The sequence below is a fragment of the Pan paniscus genome, chromosome 10 (genome assembly GCF_029289425.2).
Source record: "Pan paniscus chromosome 10, NHGRI_mPanPan1-v2.0_pri, whole genome shotgun sequence".
NCBI classification, from domain to species: domain Eukaryota; kingdom Metazoa; phylum Chordata; class Mammalia; order Primates; family Hominidae; genus Pan; species Pan paniscus.
The window spans coordinates 118,217,394-118,239,708 of NC_073259.2; the positions used below are offsets into that span (position 1 = coordinate 118,217,394).

Consider the following 22,315-nt stretch of genomic DNA (forward strand, 5'->3'; position numbering starts at 1 on the left):
TTTCTTCTTAACAATATATGCTGGTGATCATTCCATAGTAGAAAAAATTTTGTTCCTTTTTAAAAATACCTTGATTGAGATATAATTCACATACCATATAATTCACCCATTTAAAGTGTACACTTCAGTGGTATTTTAGTGTATTTATAGTTTGTGCAACCATCACCACAATCAATTTTAGAACAATTTTATCACCCCTAAAAGAAACCCCAAACACATTAGCACCCACTTTCCATTTCTCCCCTAAACCCCCAATTTCAACTGATTTGAGACAAAATCAGTCTCTATAGATTTGCCTGTCATGCACATTTCATATAAATGGAATATTTTAATATGTTATTCCTTGTCATTGGCTTCTTTCACTTAGCGTAACATTTTTAAAGTCCATCCATGTTGTAGTATATGTATCAGTACATCATTCCTTTTTAATTGCTGACTAATACTCCATTGTATAGCTACATCATGTTTTGTTTATCCATTCATTGGTTGATGGACATTTAGGTTGTTTTCACTTTTTGGCTATTATGAGTAATGCTACTATGAACATTCTTATACAAGTTTTTGTGTGGATATATGGGATTTTAAAATTATTTTCTAAATTGACAAATACAAATTGTTTATATTTATGGTATACAACATGATGTTTTGAAATATGTATACATCATGGAATGGCTAAATCAAACTAATAAACATATGCATTACCTCACATACTTATTGTTTTGTGGTGAGAACACTTGACATCTATCCTCTTAACAATTTTCAAGTGTTAAGATACATTAACTATAATTATGATATTATACAAAGATCTCTTGAATTTATTCCCCCAACTGAAATTTTATATCCTTTGACCAGTATCTTTCCAATCTGTATACCTCCCTAATCCCGATAACCACCATTCTACTCTTCTGCTTCCATGAGTTCAGCTTTTTAAGATTCCACATGTGAGTGAGATCATGCACTATTTGTCTTTCTGTGCCTGGCTTATTTCATTTAACATAGTGTCCTTCAGGCTCATCCATGTTGTTGTAAATGACAGGATTTCCTTCTTTTTTAAGGCTGAATAGTATTCCATTATGCATATACCACATTTTCTTTATCTATTCATTCACTGATGGATACATGGGTTGATTCCATATGTTGACCATTGAAATTAATGCTGCAATGACCATGTAAATGCAGATATCTCTTCAATATACTGATTTTTATTTCCCTTGGATATATACACACTAGTGGGATTGCTGGATTATATGCTAGCTCTATTTTTAATTTTTGAGGACCCTCCATACTGTTTTCTATAATGGCTATACTAATTTACATTCCCATCCACAGTGTACCAGAGTTCCCTTTTCTTCACATTGTCACCACCACTTGTTATCTTGTGTCATTTTGATAGTAGCCATTCTAACAGTTGTGAGGTGATAGCTCATTTTTAAATTTACATTTCCTTGATGATTAGGGATGCTGAGCATTTTTTCACATACCCATTGGCCATTTGTATGTCTTTAATAAATGTCTCTTTAGGTTCTTTGCCCATTGTTTAATCAGGTTATCTGTTTTTTTGATATTGAGTTGAGTTCCTTATATATTTTGGATGTTAACCCCATTTTTGAATTGGGTTGTTTGGTTTTTTGTTGTTGGGTTTTAGGAGTTCTCTGTATATTCTGGATTTTTTTTTTTTTTTCTTAGAGATAGGGTCTCACTCTATTGCCCAGGCTAGAGTGTGTCATCATAGCTCACTGCAGCCTTGAACTCCTGGGCCCAAGTGATTCTCCCTCCTCAGCCTCCCAAGTAGCTGAGACTACAGGTACCTGCCACTGCACCTGGCTAATTTTTTGTAGAGATGGGATCTTCCTACAGTGCCCAGTCTGGTCTGCAATCCCTTCAAGAGATCCTCCCACCTGGACTTCCCAAAGTACTGGGATTACAAGCATCAGCCACCATGCCTGGCTTATTCGGGATGTTAATCCCTCATCAGATATATGATTTGCAAATATTTTCTCCCATTCTGTGTGTTGCCTTTTTACTCTGTTGACAGTGTCTTTTGATGCACAAAAGTTTTAAATTCTCATGAAGTCCAATTTGTCTAATTTTTTCTTTTGTTGCCTGTGCTTTTGGTGTCATATCCAATAAACCATCGCTAAATCCAGTGTTGTGAAACATTTGCCCTATGGTTCCTTCTAACAGTCTTATGCTGTTCCCTAACAGTAATACTGGCCTCAGAAAATGAGTTAGGAAGTTATGCTACTCTTCAACTTATTGTAAAAGTTTGAGAAGGATTTGGTGTTTGTTATTTTTTACTGTTTTATTTTTGAGACGAAGTTTCGCTCTTGTTGCCCAGGCTGGAGTGCAATGGCGTGATCTCGGCTCACCGCAACCTCCGCCTCCCAGGTTTAAGCGATTCTCCTGCCTCAGCCTCCCGAGTAGCTGGGATTACAGGCATGCACCACCATGCCAGCTAATTTTTTATTTTTAGTAGACACAGGGTTTCTCCATGTCTCTACTAAAGGTCAGGGTGGTCTTGAACTCCTGACCTCAGCCGATCCACCTGCCTCGGCTGCCAAAGTGCTGGGATTACAGGCATGAGCCACTGCGCCCAGCCTGGTATTCGTTAATTTAAGTGTTGGGTGGAATTCACCAGTGAGGCCATCAGGACCAGGGCTTTTCTTTGTTGGGATATTTTCTTTTTTTTTAGACGAAGTTTCGCTCTTGTTGCCCAGGCTGGAGTGCAATGGCGTGATCTTGGCTTACCGCAACCTCTGCCTCTCAGGTTTAAGTGATTCTCCTGCCTCAGCCTCCCGAGTAGCTGGGATTACAGGCATGCATCACCATGCCAGCTAATTTTTTATTTTTGGTAGACACAGGGTTTCTCCATGTCTCTACTAAAGGTCAGGGTGGTCTTGAACTCCCGACCTCAGCCGATCCACCTGCCTCGGCTGCCAAAGTGCTGGGATTACAGGCATGAGCCACCGCGCCCAGCCTGGTATTCATTAATTTAAGTGTTGGGTGGAATTCACCAGTGTGGCCATCAGGACCAGGGCTTTTCTTTGTTGGGATATTTTCTTTTTTTTTAGACAAAGTCTCGCTCTGTCACCTCAGCTGGAGTGCAGTGGCATGATCTCAGCTCACGGCAACCTCCGCCTCCTGGGATCAAGCAATTCTCTGCCTCAGCCTTCCAAGTAGCTGAGATTACAGGTGCCTGCCACCACCCTTAGCTAATTTTTCTGTATTTATAGTAGAGACGGGGTTTCACCATCTTGGCCAGTCTGGTCTTGAACTCCTGACCTCATGATAGACCTGCCTTGGCCTCCCAAAGTGCTAGGATTACAGAGCTTGCAATGAGCCAAGATCACGCCATTGCACTCCAGCCCAGGCAACAGTGTGAGACACTATCTCAAAAAAAAAAAAAAGTATTTTTGGCCGGGTGCGGTGACTCACGCCTGTAGTCCCAGCACTTTGGGAGGCTGAGGCAGGCAGATCACATGAGGCTAGGAGTTCAAGACCAGCCTGGCCAACATGGTGAAACCCTGTCTCTGTTAAAAACACAAAAATTAGCCGGGCATGATGGTGCATGTCTGTAATCCCAGCTACTCGGGAGGCTGAGATGGAAAAATTGAACCCGGGAGGTAGAGGTTGCAGTGAGTCAAGATCATGCCTCTGCATTACAGCCTGGGTGACAGAGCAAGACTCTTGTCTCACAAAAAAAAAAAAAAAAGAAAAAGAAAGAAAGAAAGAAAAAAATGTATTTTTAATTTCCACAAATTTGTGAATTTACCAGTTTTATTTCTGTTGATGATTTCTAACTTCATCCTGTTGTAGTCAAATAAGATACTCTGTATGATATCTATCTTTTAAAATCTATTGAAACTTTTTTTTGGCCACAGTCTCACTCTGTCACCCAGGCTGGAGTGCAGTGGTGAGATCTCAGCCTCTATATGTCTCAGTTTTCTATATGTCTGCTAAATCTAGTTGATTTATTTTGTTGTTTAAGTCCTGTATTTTCTAACTTATATTCTGTTTGTTCTATCCATTATTGAGACTGAATGTTGAAGTCTCAAGCTATTATTATACAATTGTCTTTTTCTGTGTTCAATTCTGTCAGTTTTTGCTTCATATATTTTGATGGTCTGTCATTAGGTGTGAAAATGTTTATAATTGCTTATAATCTTGCTGTATTGAACCTTTTATTAATAATGTCCTTCTTTGTCTCTTGTACTCTTTGAAAATTTAAAGTTATTTCATCTGTTATTAATATAGTCACCCTGTTGTCTTTTGTTTACTATTTGAATGGAATATCTTTTTCTATCCTTTCACTTTCAGTTTAGTTATGTCTTTGGATCTAAAATGAGTCTCCTGTAGACAGCATTACTTGGATCATGTGGTTTCTTGGGGGAGTTTTTTTGAGACGGAGTTTCACTCCTGTTGCCCAGGCTGGAGTACAATGGCGCGATCTCAGCTCACTGCAACCTCCACTTCCCTAGTTCAAGCGATTCTCCTGCCTCAGCCTCCCGAGTAGCTGGGATTACAGGTACTTGCCACCATGCCCAGCTAATTTTTTGTATTTTCAGTAGAGACGGGGTTTCACCATGTTGACCAGGCTGGTCTTGAACTCTTGACCTCAGGTGGTCTGCCCACTTCGGCCTCCCAAAGTTCTGGGATTACAGGTGTGAGCCACCGCGCCCGGCCTGGATCACATGTTTTTTGTCCATTCTGCCAATCACTGTCTTTTAATTAGATAATCAATCTATTTATATTTAATTACTGATAAACAGCAACTTCTGTCATTTTGCTATTTGCTTTCTATATGCATTATAGCTTTTTTGTTCCTCATTTCCTGCTTTACTGTCTTTTGTGTTTAGTTGATTTTTTTATGGTGAAATGTTTAAATTCCTTTCTCATTTCCTTTGTGTATATTCTATAGCTATTTTCTTTGTGGTTACCATGGGGATTACATCCTAAAGTTATATCACTGTAATTTGAATTTATACAAGTTTAACTTCAATAACATATAAAAACTCTGCTCCATTACAGCTCCATCCCCACCCCTTTCAGTTGTTCATGTCACAAAATGACATCTTTACACATTGTGTGCCCCAAAACATAAACTAACAATCCTTTTAAATGCATTAATCTCTTAAATTATATCTTTTACACATTGTATGCCCAAAACATAAACTAATAATTCTTTTAAATGTGTTAATCTCTTAAATTATATACAAAACAAAATGTGGAGATATAAACCAAAATTACAGTAATACTAGCCATTCAGCTATTAATAATAATTGTGTTGTTTTAAATGTATAGTCTCTTAAATTATGTAGAGAACAAAAAGTGGATTTACAGACCGTTGTTACACTAATACTATCTTTCGTAATTGCTCATGTATTTGCCTTTATTGGGATCTTTCTTTCTTGTACATCTTTGAGTTACCTCCTAGTATCTTTTCATTTCACCTTTCAGGACTTATTTGAGCATTTCTTCCAAGGCAAGTCTAGTTGTAACAAACTCCCTTAGCTTTTGCTTATCTGGGAATGTAGCTTTTGTTTATCTGGGAATGTCTTAATTTATTCCTTACTTTTTTTTTTTTTGGAGATGGAGTCTCACTTCATCGCCCAGGATGGAATGCAGTGGCATGATTTCCACTCACTGCAATCTCCACCTCCTGGGTTCAAGCAGTTCTCCTGCCTCAGCCTCCTGAGTAGCTGGGACTACAGGTGTGCACCACCACGCCCAGCTAATTTTTGTATTTTTAGTAGAGATGGGGTTTTGCCATGTTGGCCAGGCTGGTCTAGAACTCCTGACTTCAAGTGATCTGCCTGCCCCAGCCTCCCAAAGTACCGAGATTATAGGTGTGAGCCACCACACCCAGCCTCTCCCTTACTTTTGAAGGACAGTTTTGCCAGATATATGATTCTTGGTTGACAGTTCTTTCTCTTAGCATCTTGATATATTATCCCACTGCTTTCTGGCCTCCAAAGTTTCTGATTAGAAATTTGCTGATGATCTTATTGAGGATCTCTTGTATGTGACTAGTCAGTCTCTTGATGCCTTCAGAATGTTCTCTTTGCCTTTGGCTTTTGACAGTTTGATTTTTTTTTTTTTTCAGAGCAGGAGTAGAAGTTTATTTTAAAAGGCCTTAGAGGCCAGATGCGGTGGCTCATGCCTGTAATCCCAACACTTTGGGAGGCCGAGGCAGGCAGATCATGTGGTCAGGAGTTTGAGACCAGCCTGGCCAATATGGTGAAACCCCGTCTCTACCAAAAAATACAAAAATTACCTGGGGGTGGTGGTGTGTGCCTGTAGTTCCAGCTACTCGGGAGGCTGAGGCAGGAGAATTGCTTCAACGTGGGAGGCGGAGGTTGCCGTGAGCCAAGATCATGCCATTGCACTTCAGCCTGGGCAACAGAATGAGACCCTGCCTCAAAAAAATAAATAACTAAATAAATAATAATCATAATAATAAAAGGCCTTAGAAAAGAAAGGAAGTGCACTTGGAAGAAACCCAAGCAGGCACATGAAGTTTAAAGAGAGAAGATCAAGTGCCAACAGTTTGATTTTAATGTGTCTCAGTGTATGTCTCTTTCAGTTCATCTTTCTTGGAGTTTCTTCTTCTTCTTAGATGTTTATATTTGTATTTAATCAAATTGATGAAGTTTCCTTACATTATTTCTTCATATATTCTATCTGTCCCTTTCTCTTTGTCTTTTCCTTCTGGGACTCCCACAGTGCATATACTGGCCTACTTAATGGTATCCCACATGTCCCTTAGGCTCTGTTCACTTTTCTTCAATATTTTTCTCTTTCTATTTCTCAGACTTGATAATTTCTATTGTCCTGTCTTCAAGTTCATGGATTCTTTTGTCTGCCTTCCCAAATCTGCCTTTGAATCCCTCTAGTGAATTTTTAATTTCAATATTGCACTTTTTAGCTCCAGGATTTCTTTTTGCTTTCTTTTTAGGTTTTCCCTGTATTGGCATTTCTATTTTGTTAATACATTGTTTTCTTGATGTTCTCCACATCTTCGTGAGTTCTTTGAGCATCTTTAAGACAGTAGTTTTAAAGTCTTTATCTAGTTGATCTGCCATCAGGTCTCTTTCAGAGAATTTCTATTCATTCATTTTATTCTTTTGTTTTTATTTTTATTTTTATTTTATTTTATTTTTGAGACAGAGTATCACTCCATTGTCCAGGTGGAGTGCAGTGGCATGATCTCAACTCACTGCAACCTCCACCTCCTGGGTTCATGCAATTCTCCTGCCTCAGCCTCCTGAGTAGCTGGGATTACAGGCTAATACAAAAATTAGCCATCACACCTGGCTAATTTTTGTATTTTTAGTAGAGACAGGTTTCACCATGTTGGCCAGACTGGTCTTGGAACTCCTGACCTCAAGTGATTCACCTGCTTTGGCCTCCCAAAGTGGTAGGATTACAGGCATGAGCCACCGTGCCTGGCCTGTTTTCAAATTTTTTTAACAATTTTATTCTAAAAAATAGAAACAGGGTCTCATTATGCTGCTCAAACTGGTTTCAAACTCCTGGCCTTAAGGGTTCCTTCTGCCTTAGCTTCCCAAAGTGTTGGGATTATAGGTGTGAGCCACTGTGCCTGGCCTCATATTTTTCCTTTAGATGTGTCATATTTTATTGTTTCTTTGTATGCTTTGTGATTTTTTTTTTCTTTTTGAGATGGAGTCTCGCTCTTTCGCCCAGGCCGAACTGCAGTGGCACTATCTTGGCTCACTGCAAGCTCCCCCTCCCAGGTTCACGCCATTCTCCTGCCTCAGCCTCCCGAGTAGATGGGACTACAGGCGCCCGCCACCACGCCCGGCTAATTTTTTGTATTTTAATTAGAGACAGGGTTTCACCTGTTAGCCAGGATGGTCTCGATCTCCTGACCTCGTGATCCACCCGCCTCGGCCTCCCAAAGTGCTGGGATTACAGGCGTGAGCCACTGTGCCCGGCCAATTTTTTGTATTTTTAGTAGAGATGGGGTTTCACCATGTTAGCCAGGATGATCTCGATCTCCTGACCTCGTGATCCACCCGCCTCAGCCTCCCAAAGTGCTGGGATTACAGGTGTGAGCCACTGCGCCTGGCTGTGATTTTTTTGATTGAAAAGTGGACATTGGAATCTCATAATGTAGTAACTCTGGAAATTAGGTTCTCTGTTTTCCCAGGGGTTTACTGTTTTTTGTTATTGTTTTTGTTTTTTTGATTGGTGTAGACTGCGCCAAAGGATAGGCTAAAGTGTAAAGTTAAGATAGGCTGGGCACAGTGGCTTATGCCTATAATCTCAGCACTTTGGGAGACCAAGATGTGTGGTTGAGCTCAGGAGTTTGAGACTAACCTGGGCAACATGGCAAGGTCTCTACTAAAAATACAGAAATATACCTGGGCGTGGTGGTGTGTACCTGTGGTCTCAGCTACTTAGGAGGCTGAGGTGGGCAGATTGCTTGAGCCTGGTAGGTGGAGGTTGCAGTGAGCCAAGATTGGGCCACTGCACTCCAGCCTGAGTGACGGAGCCAGATCCTGTCTCAAAAAAATCTCAGGTCTTTTCTGAGCCAGTGCATTTCCCTGGACATGTGTCATCACTTTCTAAATTTTCCCATATATGCAGTTGCTTTTTAATGTCTTAGTCTTAAATGTCTGGCTTCCAAAAGGGGAGAATGAGAAAAACTAAAGGGACAGAAAAAAGGATCCGGACCTATAATTCCTCTAGAAGTCACTTCAGTAAGAGGGGGAGGGACTTGCAATAATGGTGGAAGATGCAACAATGGCCTCCCTCTCTTTGTCTGCACCTCTGTGATCAGAAGCAGCACTCAGGGCATAGATCCCCAGTATTGGAGGACTAGGTCTTTTCTGTTCACACTTGCTGCAGCAAGCTGTGTGCATGCTGCACCAGGAACATGTGTTTGGGGCTGGAGGTGGGGGATGGGACCTGCTATTGTGCTAAGGGCTGAAATTGATTGAAATTAGCCTCACTTTACTGTCCAAGCTTTCCACTGGATGTTGCAAGCACTCAGTATTCCAACAATTACACTGGTAGAATCTGTGTGATGTAATTATTTTGGAACACCAGAGAAACTGTTCACTAGGTGAGGAGACAGATTTTGGGTGCTTCCTACTCCACCACCTTCTCAGAATCTCGCCTCCTCAAACGGTTTCGAAACTCTTTTTTGTAAAATTTATGCCTACCTATTGTATTAGTCAGGGTTATCCTAATCAACCATATATCCTATTGGTTAGTCAGAACTAATAGGATATAGGTATATATAAAAGGGAATTTATTAAGGAGAATTGGCTCACACAGTTACAAGGCAAAGTCTCATGATAGACCATCTGCAAGCTGGAGAAAGAGAAAATCCAGTAGCGGCTCAGTCCAAGGCCAAAAGCCTCAAAACCAGGGAAGACGACAGTGCAGCCTTCAGCCTGCAGCCGAAAGGCCTAGAGCCCCAGGAAGCTGTTGGTGTAAGTCCCAAAAGCTGAAAAACCTGGAGTCTGATGTCCAAGGACAGGAGGAGAGGAAGCATCCAACATGGGAGGAAGAAAGAGAGCCAGTAGACTCAGCGAGCAAAGCTATCCCACCTTCCTCCCCCTGCCTTGTTCTAGCAGCACTGGAAGCTGATTGGATGGTGCCCACCACATTGAGAGTGGGTCTTTGTCTTCCAGTCCACTGACTCAAATGTCAGTCTCCTCTGGCAATACCCTCACAGACACACCCAGAAAAAATGCTTTACCAGCCACCTAGGCATCCCTCAATCCAGTCAAGTTGACACCTAATAGTAACCATCACACATATTTACTTTCATTTTTGCTTTTATAAATGAGGGCTTTTCTTTCCTTATGTCTTCCGATTGATTTTGTCTATGAAAGCTATTGATTTGGTTTCTGTAGTTTTTCTATTCTTTTGATCTTTTGGAAGCATAATTATATAAACATGCAAATTCCAATTTTTCCTTTCAAATTTTTATGCTTCTAATTGCTTTCTCATGTCTATTAGCTAATACTTTCAATACAGTAATTAAACTATAGTAAAGGTAGTGGGCATTTTTTTCTTGTTCCTGAGTTTAGTGGGAAATACCCTCATATTTCTCTATTAAATAAGATCCTGGTTTGGGGATGAAGTTTATATTTATTTTATCATGTTATTTATTTTATTATTGAAGTATACTATCAATTCTTATAGAGTCTGGTGTTCTATCATTCCTTCTTCACCACTTTTTTTTTTTTTTTTTCCTTTTGAGATGGAGTCTCACTCTGTCACCCAGGCTGGAGGGCAGTGGTACAATCTCGGCTCACTGCAGCCTCTGCCTCCCAGGTTCAAGGAATTCTCCTGCCTCAGCCTCTCAAGTATCTGGGACCACAGGTACATGCCACCATGCCTGGCTTGGTGTATTTTTTTGTATTTTTAGTAGAAACAGGGTTTTACCATGTTGACCAGGCTGGTCTTGAACTCCTGACCTCAGGTAATCCACCCACCTTGGCCTCCCAAAGTGCTGGTATTACAGGCGTGAGCCACCACGCCTGACCCACTTTTTTTTTTTCTTTGAGACAGGGTCTCTGTCACCCAGGCTGGAGTGTAGTGGCATGATCATAGCTCACTGCAGCCTCAACCTCTTAAGCTGAAGTGAGCCTCCTATCTCAGCCTGCCAAGTAGCTGGGACCACAGGTGTGCATCACAACACTCAGCTATTTTTTTTATTATTATTTATTTTTTTGTAGAGTCAGGATCTCACTATGTTGCCTAGGCTGGTCTTGAACTCCTGGGCTCAAGTGATCCTCCCACCTTGGCCTCCCAAAGTGCTGGGATTACAGACGTGAGCCACTGCACCCAGCCTCCTTCATTTTTTAAGCTAGAATAGTTCTATGGAGTAAAACATTGCTTCATGATCACCTGTCTTTTCATTTTCTTAAAAAAAGGACAATAGAATTTTTTTAAGGATTTGTGCTAGAGATTTCGCTCTCCTGTCAAATTTCCTTGAAAAATTATTTGTATCATTTCTCTTAAGACAGTTTGGCTAATGTTTTTCTTAAACTAGTACAGCTATGGTTCATTTAAGGAAATCTCCCAAGAGTTACTAGCTAATATAAAATGCTGCTAAGAGTAGCCATTTGCATTTTGTAAACATTTGCCTAATTCTGGTGAGTCAGATGTTTGATTTTGAACCTGCATTTTATTTATTAGAATAGCCCAAATATGATAGATGTTTTAACATTTCATTTTAAAAGTATGGATATTGAATTTAGTAAGATGACCTTTGTTGTAGTTTTGAGAAAAAAGCTTTTTTTTTCTTCCAATAAAGGGAAACCCACCATGTAAAAATACGGTAGACTTGGTGTTACCGTCTATTGACTTGAACTAGGATGTATTTTCATTAGCATTTGAGTGTTATTTGAGAAGACTTTAATATTTTTTTTTTTTTTTTTTTTTTTTTTTTCTGAGACAGAGTCTTTCCCTGTCACCCAGGCTGGAGCGCAGTGGCGTGATCTCAGCTCACTGCAACCTCCACCTCCCGGGTTCAAGCGATTCTCCTGCCTTAGCCTCCTGAGTAGCTGGGATTACAGGCACACACCACCACACCCAGCTAATTTTTGTATTTCTAGTAGAGATGGGTTTTCACCATGTTGGTCAGGCTCTTCTCGAACTCCTGACCTCATGATCCTCCTGCCTCGGCCTCCCAAAGTGCTGAGATTACAGGTTTGAGCCACCATGCCTGGCCTAATATTTTTCTTATTAGCACATTTTTGTTTCTCTGCTGATATGTCTTACATTTTCAGAGCTTTGTCTTCCAAAGTGTTTGTAGGTTGGTATTTAATATACATTGTATGTTCATATTCAATATAATTGGTGATGATGAGTAGTAGGGCAAGGAGTATTGGTTAAGAGAGGCCAAGCTGATATTGAAAATATAACTTGGTAAAATCTAAAAAATAGATAATTTCACAAGATAATAGAAAGTTGATTGTATATCTTATTATACCTTCATATTTAATGCTCAATCAGGCATCTATCATTTCCCGTAAAAAAGAAGCCAAAGCTGAGGAACTTCAGGAGGCCAAGGAGAAGTTAGCCAGCCTAGAGAGAGAAGCATCAGTAAAGAGAAATCAGTCCCGTGAATTTGATGGTACTGAAGTTTTAAAGGGAGATGAGGTAAGCTGAGCCATCTCATGGGACAAGGGTATGAGTATTGTTTTTATGTGAAACTATTAGTGTGTTTGACTTTCTTAGTGTGAATGTTAATATTGGGACGTTAATCTTATTTTATAAAACATATTTAAAACTGAATAGTCTTTTTGCAATAATACTGAGATTATTTTTTTCTTTTTCTTTTTTTTTCTTTTTGAGATGGAGTTTCACTCTTGTCACCCAGGCTGGAGTGCAATGGCGGGATCTCTGCTCACTGCAACCTCTGCCTACCAGGTTCAAGTGATTCTTCTGTCTCAGCCTCCCACATAGCTGGGATTATAGGTGCCTGCCACCATGCCCAGCTAATTTTTGTATTTTTAGTAGAGACAGAGTTTTACCATGTTGGCCAGGCTGCTCTTGAACTCCCGACCTTGGGTGATCTGCCTGCCTTGGCCTCCCAAAGTGCTGGGATTACAGACGTGAGCCACCACGCCCGGCCATACTGAGAATTTCTTGATGTAAAATGGCAGATATGTTAATGATTTTACGAGATATTATGTTCCAAATTTTCACTTTTTTTTTGAGATGGAGTCTTGCTCCGTCACCCAGGCTAGAGTGCAGTGGCGCGATCTTGGCTCCCTGCAACCTCCGCCTTCTGGGTTCAAGTGATTCTCCTACCTCAGCCTCCTGAGTAGCTGGGATTACAGGTGGACGTCACCAGGCCTGGCTAATTTTTGTATTTTTAGTAGAGACGGGGTTTCACCAGGTTGGTCAGGCTGGTCTCAAACTCCTCACCTCATGATCTGCCCGCCTCGGCCTCCCAGAGTGCTGGGATTACAGGTGTGAGCCACTGCACCCGGCCCCAGATTTTCACTTCTTAATTAAGTGAATTTATATTGGATTTAATTATTTATAAATATTAAATTATAAAAGTGAAAAACGTTAGTAGCAAACAGATAATACAAAAATCTATATTTGTTGGTAAATGCATTTCCATAAAGGGCTAAGAAAATATCATTAAGTTATTTTGTCAGTAATGTATACTTGTCTGGTGGGACTGACATGATTAAAATGACCTCATCGTAGAAGCTTACAACTTTAAAAAAATATAATTGTGTCTCACATTGCAATATACTTTAAATTTTGAACAATGCTTTAACAGCTTTTGTTTCATTTATCCTTCTGTCAGACTCATAAGATTAGTGGGACAAATAATATTTTTTATAGATGGCTAAACTCAAGCACCAAAAATATAATTTTCCATCTTCTTTTCATAAAATTAGCCCAGGAATGAATGAATAAATGAAGTCAAATATCTTAGTTTAGTGCTTTTTTAGCAAAATAAAGCAATAGGTCATATTTTAATTTGTAAACATTGCTTGGACTTTACCAATTTTTACAGGCTTTTAAATTTTGTATTAGCTACTAGATCTCAGCAAAAGCTATCATGGAAAGCTACTCTTGTCCAAACCTCATTTTTGGCTTTGAAAAGTTATTGAATCCATACTGTTACAAATTGGCAGTGAACCTTCACTGTGCCAAACAAATGAATTGCTCCCATAGTACCACTTTTCTCTGTGGTACTTCAGGTTGTACCCTCCCAATGTGCCTTTTAGCTTGCTGGGGAAGTAGTAGATTCAGGAAGTCAACATGTGATTGAAAAATTCCCTTGGCTTTTAACATCCACTTCCAAATTGGTTTAAGACATGGGAGTGTTTTAAATGATATCTGGAAGTCAACAGTGTATGCTTCATGACATCTTTGCTGTCTGGAGAAAAAAATAAAAGATCAATTATGCAGCAGTTTCGCTTTACAAGAGACTATGCCACCTCCTAGCATTTTTATCTTTTCTTAAGAAAATGCTGCCTAAATCACAGGAAATACTAATTGTTATGGCCGTATTTGGCATAAATAGTACTTACAATTCAGTGTTAGATGTTCCCTCTATGCAAATGTGAGGGAAAAAACCTAGTGCCAGGTTATTAGCCTTTATTTTTGAGAAATCATGGTGAATAGGAGACGGATCCAATGACAGGGAAAAAAAAAAGCAGTCTTTTTTTTTAAGGGGAAAAAGATGTCATCATTTGGAAATGATAACTTAATTTTTGAACAATGTCTGGTCAGAAAAGAACAAATCAAGTAAGGTATTTGGCAGTTACCTAAAAGAACAGAAGGTATCGGGGAACATTAAGCATAATTTTATAAAGAACAAATCTTGGTATACCAGTTTTATTTTCTACTATGATAAAGTGATAGACCATATGGACAAAAGAGAAGAAGTTTCTTATATTTAAAATTATATAATACAGCTGGAGGTATAATTCACTGAGGTGCCTGATTTAGTATCACATGGTTCACTGAGGTTTCTGGTTTGATATCACATAGTAATCTCCAAAAAATCATGTCCTTTGCCCCCCATCTGTTAAACAGTTGGTGAGAAGGTATTGATAATTAGTGGCATGGTGTTTGGAAAGAACACTATGCCAGGAATCACATGCAAAATGAGGAAAGGGGGACTCACATTTATTGAGCACTTTTTATACAAAGCTCTGTTCCAGGTACTTTGCAAATAGATACTTTTTTACTTCTTGTAAAAGGTGTTGTTACCATTTCCCTTTCACAGTTGAGTGATGCTCGAGGAGATTGCAGTTTCACACAGCTAGTAAGTGGCCAAGCTAAGACCCAGGACCTCTCTAAGATCTGTTGACCTTGAAGAAATTACTCGACCTCCCTGAGGCTTCTCTATCTGTAAAATGGGGCTGATTGCTCTTTATTATCTCTAGGAAAGGCACATGAAATAATAGGTGCTAAAGCTTCTGAGAAACTCAAAGGCTCAGTCAACATATAACACCTGGCATCTGAAAGTAATCATTTGCGTGGGTGGTATGTTAACTATGTGTGTCAGAGGCAGCATGGTGGAGTGGTTAAGAGTGGCTCTAGAACTTGGTTGTTTGAGTGCAAATCCTGGTTTTGCCATTTACCAGCTGGATGACCTTGGACGAGTTCCTTACTCTCTTTATACTCAGCTGTAAAATGTGAATGTTTGTAGTATGTAACTCCTAGAATTATTTTGAGGATTAATTGAACATGCTTAGAACAGCACTAGGCACATAGTAAATGCTGTGTGTTAGTTCTTAGTATTTGTATATTTTTGTCAATCACTTGGATGAAGAATTTGAAAGCTAGAAATATAGTTTACAGCTTAAAAGTTGAAACTAGTATTTCCCAGACTGGGAGCAATTTAGTGGAAATAAATATGAAATAGTTTCTGTTTAGGAATAAATAATTTACACAAATTTAAAATGGAATAAGATAGCATTAATGAGAATAATTTTAGCTGCCATTCTCTGAGCAGTTACTGCATGCTCAGTCTTGAGCACTTAAAAAATATAGCTTTAGTAATGGTTATACAACAGCAACATGAATGTACTTAAAGCCACAGAACTGTATACTTAAAAATGGTAAAAGTGATAAATCTTATGTTATCTCACAATATACCCTAATTCATCCTCTCAGAAAGCCTCTGAAGTAAATATTACCTCCATTTTGTAACTTAAGAAACAGAGAAATTGAAATAATTTTCCCAAAGTTACACAGTTAGCAGGTAAGAGACTATTGCCATCCTAATGGCAATATTTTATTGCCATCAAATATGATTCCTAAAATTTACCCATTCCTATAGTGCCTTGGAGATGGCACTATTAGAATGGGTAAATTTTAGGAATCATATTTGACTCTAAAGAGGACTACACTGTGAACAATCATTAATTGGGAAGTGTATATTTGCCAGAAATTATATGACAGCCATTTGTTTGGATGTAAAACTTTATTCCTTGATTGTCAATATGTAGTTATTTGATTGATCTTATCTTGGAAAAATTTAGGAACATAATGTTAATATGCGTAAATGTAACAAGTTCTAGACATATACAGTGATTTATATTCTTTAGTCATTTTCTTTTTAGAGGTCCATTAGCAGTTTTAGTTTGGTGGTGAAGTATACATTTTGATGCTTCCTACTGCCATTAAAGTTAATATTCCAGATGTTACATACTGTCTAAGAGTTTTAGCTCTTCTGATTGCAGATGCTACAGACATTTTTTCTTTACTAGGCCTTTTTATTGGTATTTCATTGGTTTTCCTTATTAGTAAAAGACAAAGTTTCTGGAAGTACTTCCCCCCCATTGTACTTTATCATTTTAACATTTTATTTTCATAAAGTAAGGCAGTACACAGGAATAAGCACAGGCATGTATTTTTCTCTTATTCTGCCAGAGTTCTGACATAAGTAGGAATTGCTTGAACAGTTGAAATGATCTTCTCAGTGATAAAAGATACATTTTCCTACCCATCCAGTCAATCTTGATTTCTTTCCCTTCATACCAGTATTTGAAAGATGATAGAAACTACACTCTATTAAATGACTACATTTAGTTTAGAGATTACACCCTGCTAACATAACTGAAAATAAATAGTAATGAATATTTTACTGTTTTTATATCTCAAAGGTTTTTATATTGAATTTTAAGTATATCTTAATATAAATCTGGTTGAATTGATAGTCTCAAAATATTTTGATTGCTGTCATCTCTGAGGAAATGTACACACAAAAAATGCCATGGAGATTTGCCCTTTATCCTGATTTGTTTATTATTATCAATACTTTAGATAAATAATAATTTTTTAATTAGGCAATTACAATGTGCCATATATCATACTAGGCTTCTTATATACATTATTCTCATTTTTGTCATTGTACGACTCTGTAAGTGCAATTTTTTTTTTATTTAGGTTTCTTTTTTTTTTTTTTTTTTTTTCCAGAGACAGGATCTCACTCTGTCACCCAGGCTGGAGTGCAGTGGTGTGATCATGGCTCACTGCAGCCTGAAACTCCTAGGCTCAAGTGATCCTCCTACCTCAGCCTCCTAAGAAGCTCGGACTACAGGCACGAGCCACCATGCCCAGCTAATTTTCTTTTTTTGTTTTGTTTTGTAGAGAAGTGGTCTCACTATGTTTCCCAGGCTGGTCTTAAACTCCCGGCCTCAAGCAGTCCTCCCACTTCGGCCTCCTGAAGTGTTAGGATTACAGGCGTGAGCCTGCGCCTGGCTGTAATTACTATTCCCAGTTTTTACAGATAAAGGATCTGAGACATGCAGAGGTTTTAAGCTGACTTGCCTGACACCCCATTGCTAGTAAGTAGTAGAACCAGGAGTTGGATTTAGCATTCTGGCTGTAGAGTCATCAATAGTTTGCACATGACAGAAAGCTGGAAGAAATAGTCAACCTGAAACACATGATGGAATTATAATTCAGAATCATCTTGGTAGATAGGGGCACTGTGCTTAAACAAAATGCCATTAATGGGATTATAATAAATATAATGTGGTAGAATTCAAGTTTTGTTTGCCAATTCAACACATCATCTGTTACTAACGCAGCTTTAAAAAATGCATAAATGATTATACTACATTAGTTTTTTTAAAAAGTATCCTGTTTATGGTCTGATTATGCCTGGAGTATTATTTTATATTTTTGACTTCATGTTTTAAGAGACAATCATGCCAGAGTCCCACATGAGGGTGACTAAAATGGACAAAAAGTCTGGAAACTTTCATATCAATAATTGATTATGTATTAACTGAAACAAAAGACTAGAGAAAGACACAGTGGGAATTGATTATGTATTAACTGAGGAATAAAAGACTGAAGAAAGACATAATAAATAGTTAAAGGATTATGGAAAAGATGGTGTTCAGAAAAAAATTAACATGCAGGCCTGAGACTGCTATCCCTAGAAAGGTCTGCTTGCAAAGTTGGCCCTTGGCTGGCATCTGGGGGAACTTGGTTCTTGGATGGATTCCTGCCATTCACTGATAAGAATGGCTCACCTTGCCTAAAGTATATGAAGAGTGTGCTTTATGTCGAGCTCCTGCTTGCTTGCCTCTTTCTTTCTCTTTCTTTCTTTTCCTTCCTTCCTCCCTTCCTTCCTTCCTCTCTCTCTCTCTCTTTCTTTCTTTCTTCTTTCTGGAATTTTGGTACAGGCTAGGCAGAATGTGCCTAGATGATCAGCTCCTAGTAAAAACCTTGAGAACTAAGTCTCTAATGAGCCTCCCTGATCATTTCATGCGTGTTGTTATAACTCATCACTGGAGGAATTAATTATGCCCTCTGTGACTGCAGTGGGAGACAACTTTTAGAAGTTTGCACCTGGTTTCCTCCAAATTTCACCCCATGTGCCTTTTCCCTCTGCGATTTTGCTTGGTATTCAGTGTAATAAATCATAGCTAAGAGTATGACTGTATACTTTGAGTTCTCCCAGTGAATCACTGAATCTAGAGATGGTCTTGGGGACCCCTGACACAGATGGATTAGTGTCATTTTTTTTGTTTATGAGAAAGCCAAATTAGGACCAATGAATGGTGATTAGAATGAAATATTTGATTGACTTCAGAGAAAAATGTCTACCACTTGAGCTTTCTTCAGTAATGGAGCAGCCTGACAGTCTCACTCTGTCAGTCTCACTCTGTCACTCAGACTGGAGTGCACTGACATGATCTCAACCCACTGCAACCTCCGCCTCCCGGGTTCAAGCGATTCTCATGCCTCAGCCTCCCAAGTGGCTGGGATTGCAGGTGCCCACCACCATGCCCGACTAATATTTGTATTTTTAGTACAGACGGAGTTTCACCATGTTAGCCAGGCTGGGCTTGAACTCCTGACCTCAAGTGATCCGCCTGCCTCGGCTTCCCAAAGTGCTGGGATCACAGGCTTGAGCCACCTCACCCAGCCCAGATAAGGGACATTTTTGAAGTAATGTGTGCACTAAGTAGAAGAACATTGGATCTGTATTTTGGGTTGGGTTTTTTAATCTTTATTTATTTTATTTATTTATTTTTTGAGATGGAGTCTTGCTCTGTTGCCCAGGCTGGAGTGCAGTGGTGCGATCTTGGCTCACTGCAAGCTCTGCCTCCCGGGTTCACGCCATTCTCCTGCCTCAGCCTCCCGAGTAGCTGGGACTACAGGTGCCCGCCACCATGCCCGGCTAATTTTTTTGTATTTTTAGTAGAGACGGGGTTTCACCATGTTAGCCAGGATGGTCTCAATCTCCTGACCTCATGATCCGCCCGCCTCAGCCTCCCAAAGTGCTGGGATTACAGGCGTAAGCCACCGTGCCTGGCCAGGTTTTTTAATCTTAAAAAATCTGATTATGCCAGGCATTGTGGTTCATGCCTGTATTATTTTTTAAATACCTGGTGAGAAACTTAAATTTGCCATTTAATCTGGTAGCCTTCAGCTACCTCTTTTGGCATGATTTTTGCTGTTTCATAGACAGCAATCTCAGCTTGAAGACTTTCTCTCATTTGCTAGAAGGACGAAGAATAGAACATGTGCCTCTTGTAAGTAGTGCCAGTAGCTAGTGATTTTACCATCTTAGTCACCTTGATCTCTCTGATTCTCTGCTTTCATAATTTGAAAGAGCAAACAAAAAATCAGTCCCAATGATATGCAGTACTAGTACCCTTCTCAGAGTGGTCATTCAGATGAATGCATGCCTTTGGGATCTGAATTTTTTTTGTAGCAATAAATGAACCTCCAGTTAAGGTTCCACTGGAACTCATGCAATGAAAGGTCATCCTTGGTTTATGGTGTATGGGTGTATTATAGTCCATTGTGTTTTCTCCCCTGACCATCACAAGAAGCTCAGCTGTTTTGTAGTTACAGCTACTTTTAAAATATGCTTGGTCAAATAATACTTATAAGCAGCTTTAGAAAGGGCCAGCCAATTCATTCTACAGCTACTGACAAATCTTAGAGCTAAATTGGAAAGATTATGAAATCTTCTTTAAATACTTCAAAGAGAAGCACAATGAAGATAAGGGAATCCTGGCAAGATGTGCTGCAGCTGTCAGGTCCTGAAAAATTAGGAATCAAATTTTGACACTTGTAATTGAATCATCCACCCTTCTAAGTGAGCCCAGGCAAACCTGTGATATTTTTAGAACCTTTCAAATCACATTGTACTCTTTAGAGTTCATAGCAGGACCTGAGGCCCCTAAAATTTCCCAAGAGAAAGAACAAAACAGAATCAAATAAATTTGGCTCAGTTCACTGTAATAGAAGTGTAGTGTATTATGCATGCAGTCTAGGTAATGCCACACTTTTAACCCCAAATTTTAAAAGTTTTCATGGATTTTTTTTTTTTTCTGGAGAATTAACTGCTTGGACAGCAGTGGAAGCACCCGTTAGAGATAGTAACAGCTGTGTGGTGGTGATTTGATTTATAATAGAAGCACAGAGACCTTGGATGGTGTGATTAACTGTGTTCCACAGATGGATGTTCCTGTGTCACAAATTTCATTTAATACAGATTTCTACCCGCATATATCATATTGATTATTACAGACTCTCCTAAAAGACTGAGCAGTTAACTAGCCACTACCATATGTAGATAATTACATTGCTTATGCTTGACTTGGTGAGATTTTCTAATTTACAGTTGAAAATGTGCCACTAACAGGTTAGAAAAGGTTAGAATAGTATTTGTATGTGTATTTATGTGGGACTAGTTATGATGCGTGATTTTAAAAGACTGTCATTTTAGCAAATAACAAAGGCTGCTTTGAACATTTTCTCTTGCCTTAAAACAAAGAGCAACTCTGAGACCAGACTTCAGGGAATCCAAATAATTTATTGGAGCGTGACATGATGGCCTTTTCAGGTTTTCTTCAAGTCTGAAGTTCTGTCTAGAGCACAAGACACTGACAAATGAACAGAAAGACTGTGGGCTTTGTGTATATTCATGCCACTCCTAAACAGTTGGTTCTATCTCATCTCGTGCCTAACTCCCTTGGGCCAATTCCTGTAGTTGTCTATGCTTATACATCGTTTGATGAAATAACTGACAAAGATGTGACTTAATTAAGAAATGGAAAATAGCATGGATGTTGGACTAGCAGGATTTGAAGACAAAAGTGTTCATTCTAGTTATTTTTTCTAACTTACTGAACTTTGGTAAGTAGTATTAATTTCTCTGTAGGTTTCCTAGTGCTTTTTTATTTTAAAAAATGGTTCTGGCCAGACGTGGTGGCTCAGGCCTGTAATCCCAGCACTTTGGGAGGCCGAGGCAGGAGGATCACCTGAGGTCAGGCGTTCTAGACCAGCCTGGCCAAGGTGATGAAACCCTTTCTCCACTAAAAATAGAAAAATTAGGCCGGGCACGGTGGCTCACGCCTGTAATCCCAGCACTTTGGGAGGCTGAGGCGGGTGGATCATGAGGTCAGGAGATCGAGACCATCCTGGCTAACACAGTGAAACCCCATCTCTACTAAAAATACAAAAAAATTAGCCAGGCATGGTGGCGGACGCCTATAGTCCCAGCTACTCGGGAGGCTGAGGCAGGAGAATGGCGTGAACCCGGGAGGCGGGGCTTGCAGTGAGCCAAGATCGCGCCACTGCACTCCAGCCTGGGCGACAGAGCAAGACTCCGTCTCAAAAAAAAAAAAAAAAAAAAAAAAAAAAAAATTAGCCGGGTGTGGTGGTGTGCCTGTAATCCCAGCTACTTAGGAGGCTAAGGCCAGAGAATTGCTTGAACCTGGGAGGCGGGGGTTGCAGTGACCCGAGATTGCACCATTGCATTCCAGCCTGGGAGACAAGAGCAAGACTCCGTCTCAGAAAAAAAAAAAAAAAAAAAAAGTCTTTGTGTTTCTTAAACAATGTAAAGTGCTTATTATATGATAGTCTTGTCAAGTCTTCACAGCTAATTACTTTGAAAATCATTTTCATGCCAGATATTGAGGGAGAAAATTTGCAGCAGGAGCAGTAATTCTTGTTTCACATAAATATCTAGAATGATGCCTGGAATCCAATAATTCTTTTGAGTTCCTGATAAGCGAAAAGCATTTATAAATGGTTACATTCTTAGAGAAATAAACTGCCTATCCATTACAAAAGCTAGCCCAGATTCTGATCATTACTCTTAAAGGTTGTAAAACATACTAAATACACAAAAGGAAAAAGAACATCTGTCAATTTCCATTTTGATCACAAGGGAGCCGAGTCTTTAAAATTGGTCCTGAAGCCAGAAGCTAGCACTATAAAGCATTAGTCCATTACAAAACCCAAATGCACGCAGAGATAAAGATTAGAGTTTCACACAACTGAGTACTCTCTCAGCACCTGCTAGCATAAACCGTAA

The 22,315-nt window shown here is 39.4% G+C and overlaps 1 protein-coding gene across 7 annotated transcripts in view; it reads left to right on the forward strand.

Annotated features, from left to right (window-relative positions):
* Positions 1-22,315, forward strand: part of IFT81 (intraflagellar transport 81) — a 151,964-nt gene that overhangs the window by 70,958 nt on the left and 58,691 nt on the right. For all 7 annotated transcript variants that reach the window (XR_010108964.1, XM_055096120.2, XM_055096119.2 and 4 more), the window contains one exon: positions 11,998-12,144. Coding sequence is in view for 6 of the 7 variants with exons in the window: in XM_055096120.2 (XP_054952095.1) it covers positions 11,998-12,144 (147 nt within the window). In the remaining variant the exon portion in view is untranslated. The remainder of the gene's footprint in view (positions 1-11,997; positions 12,145-22,315) is intronic.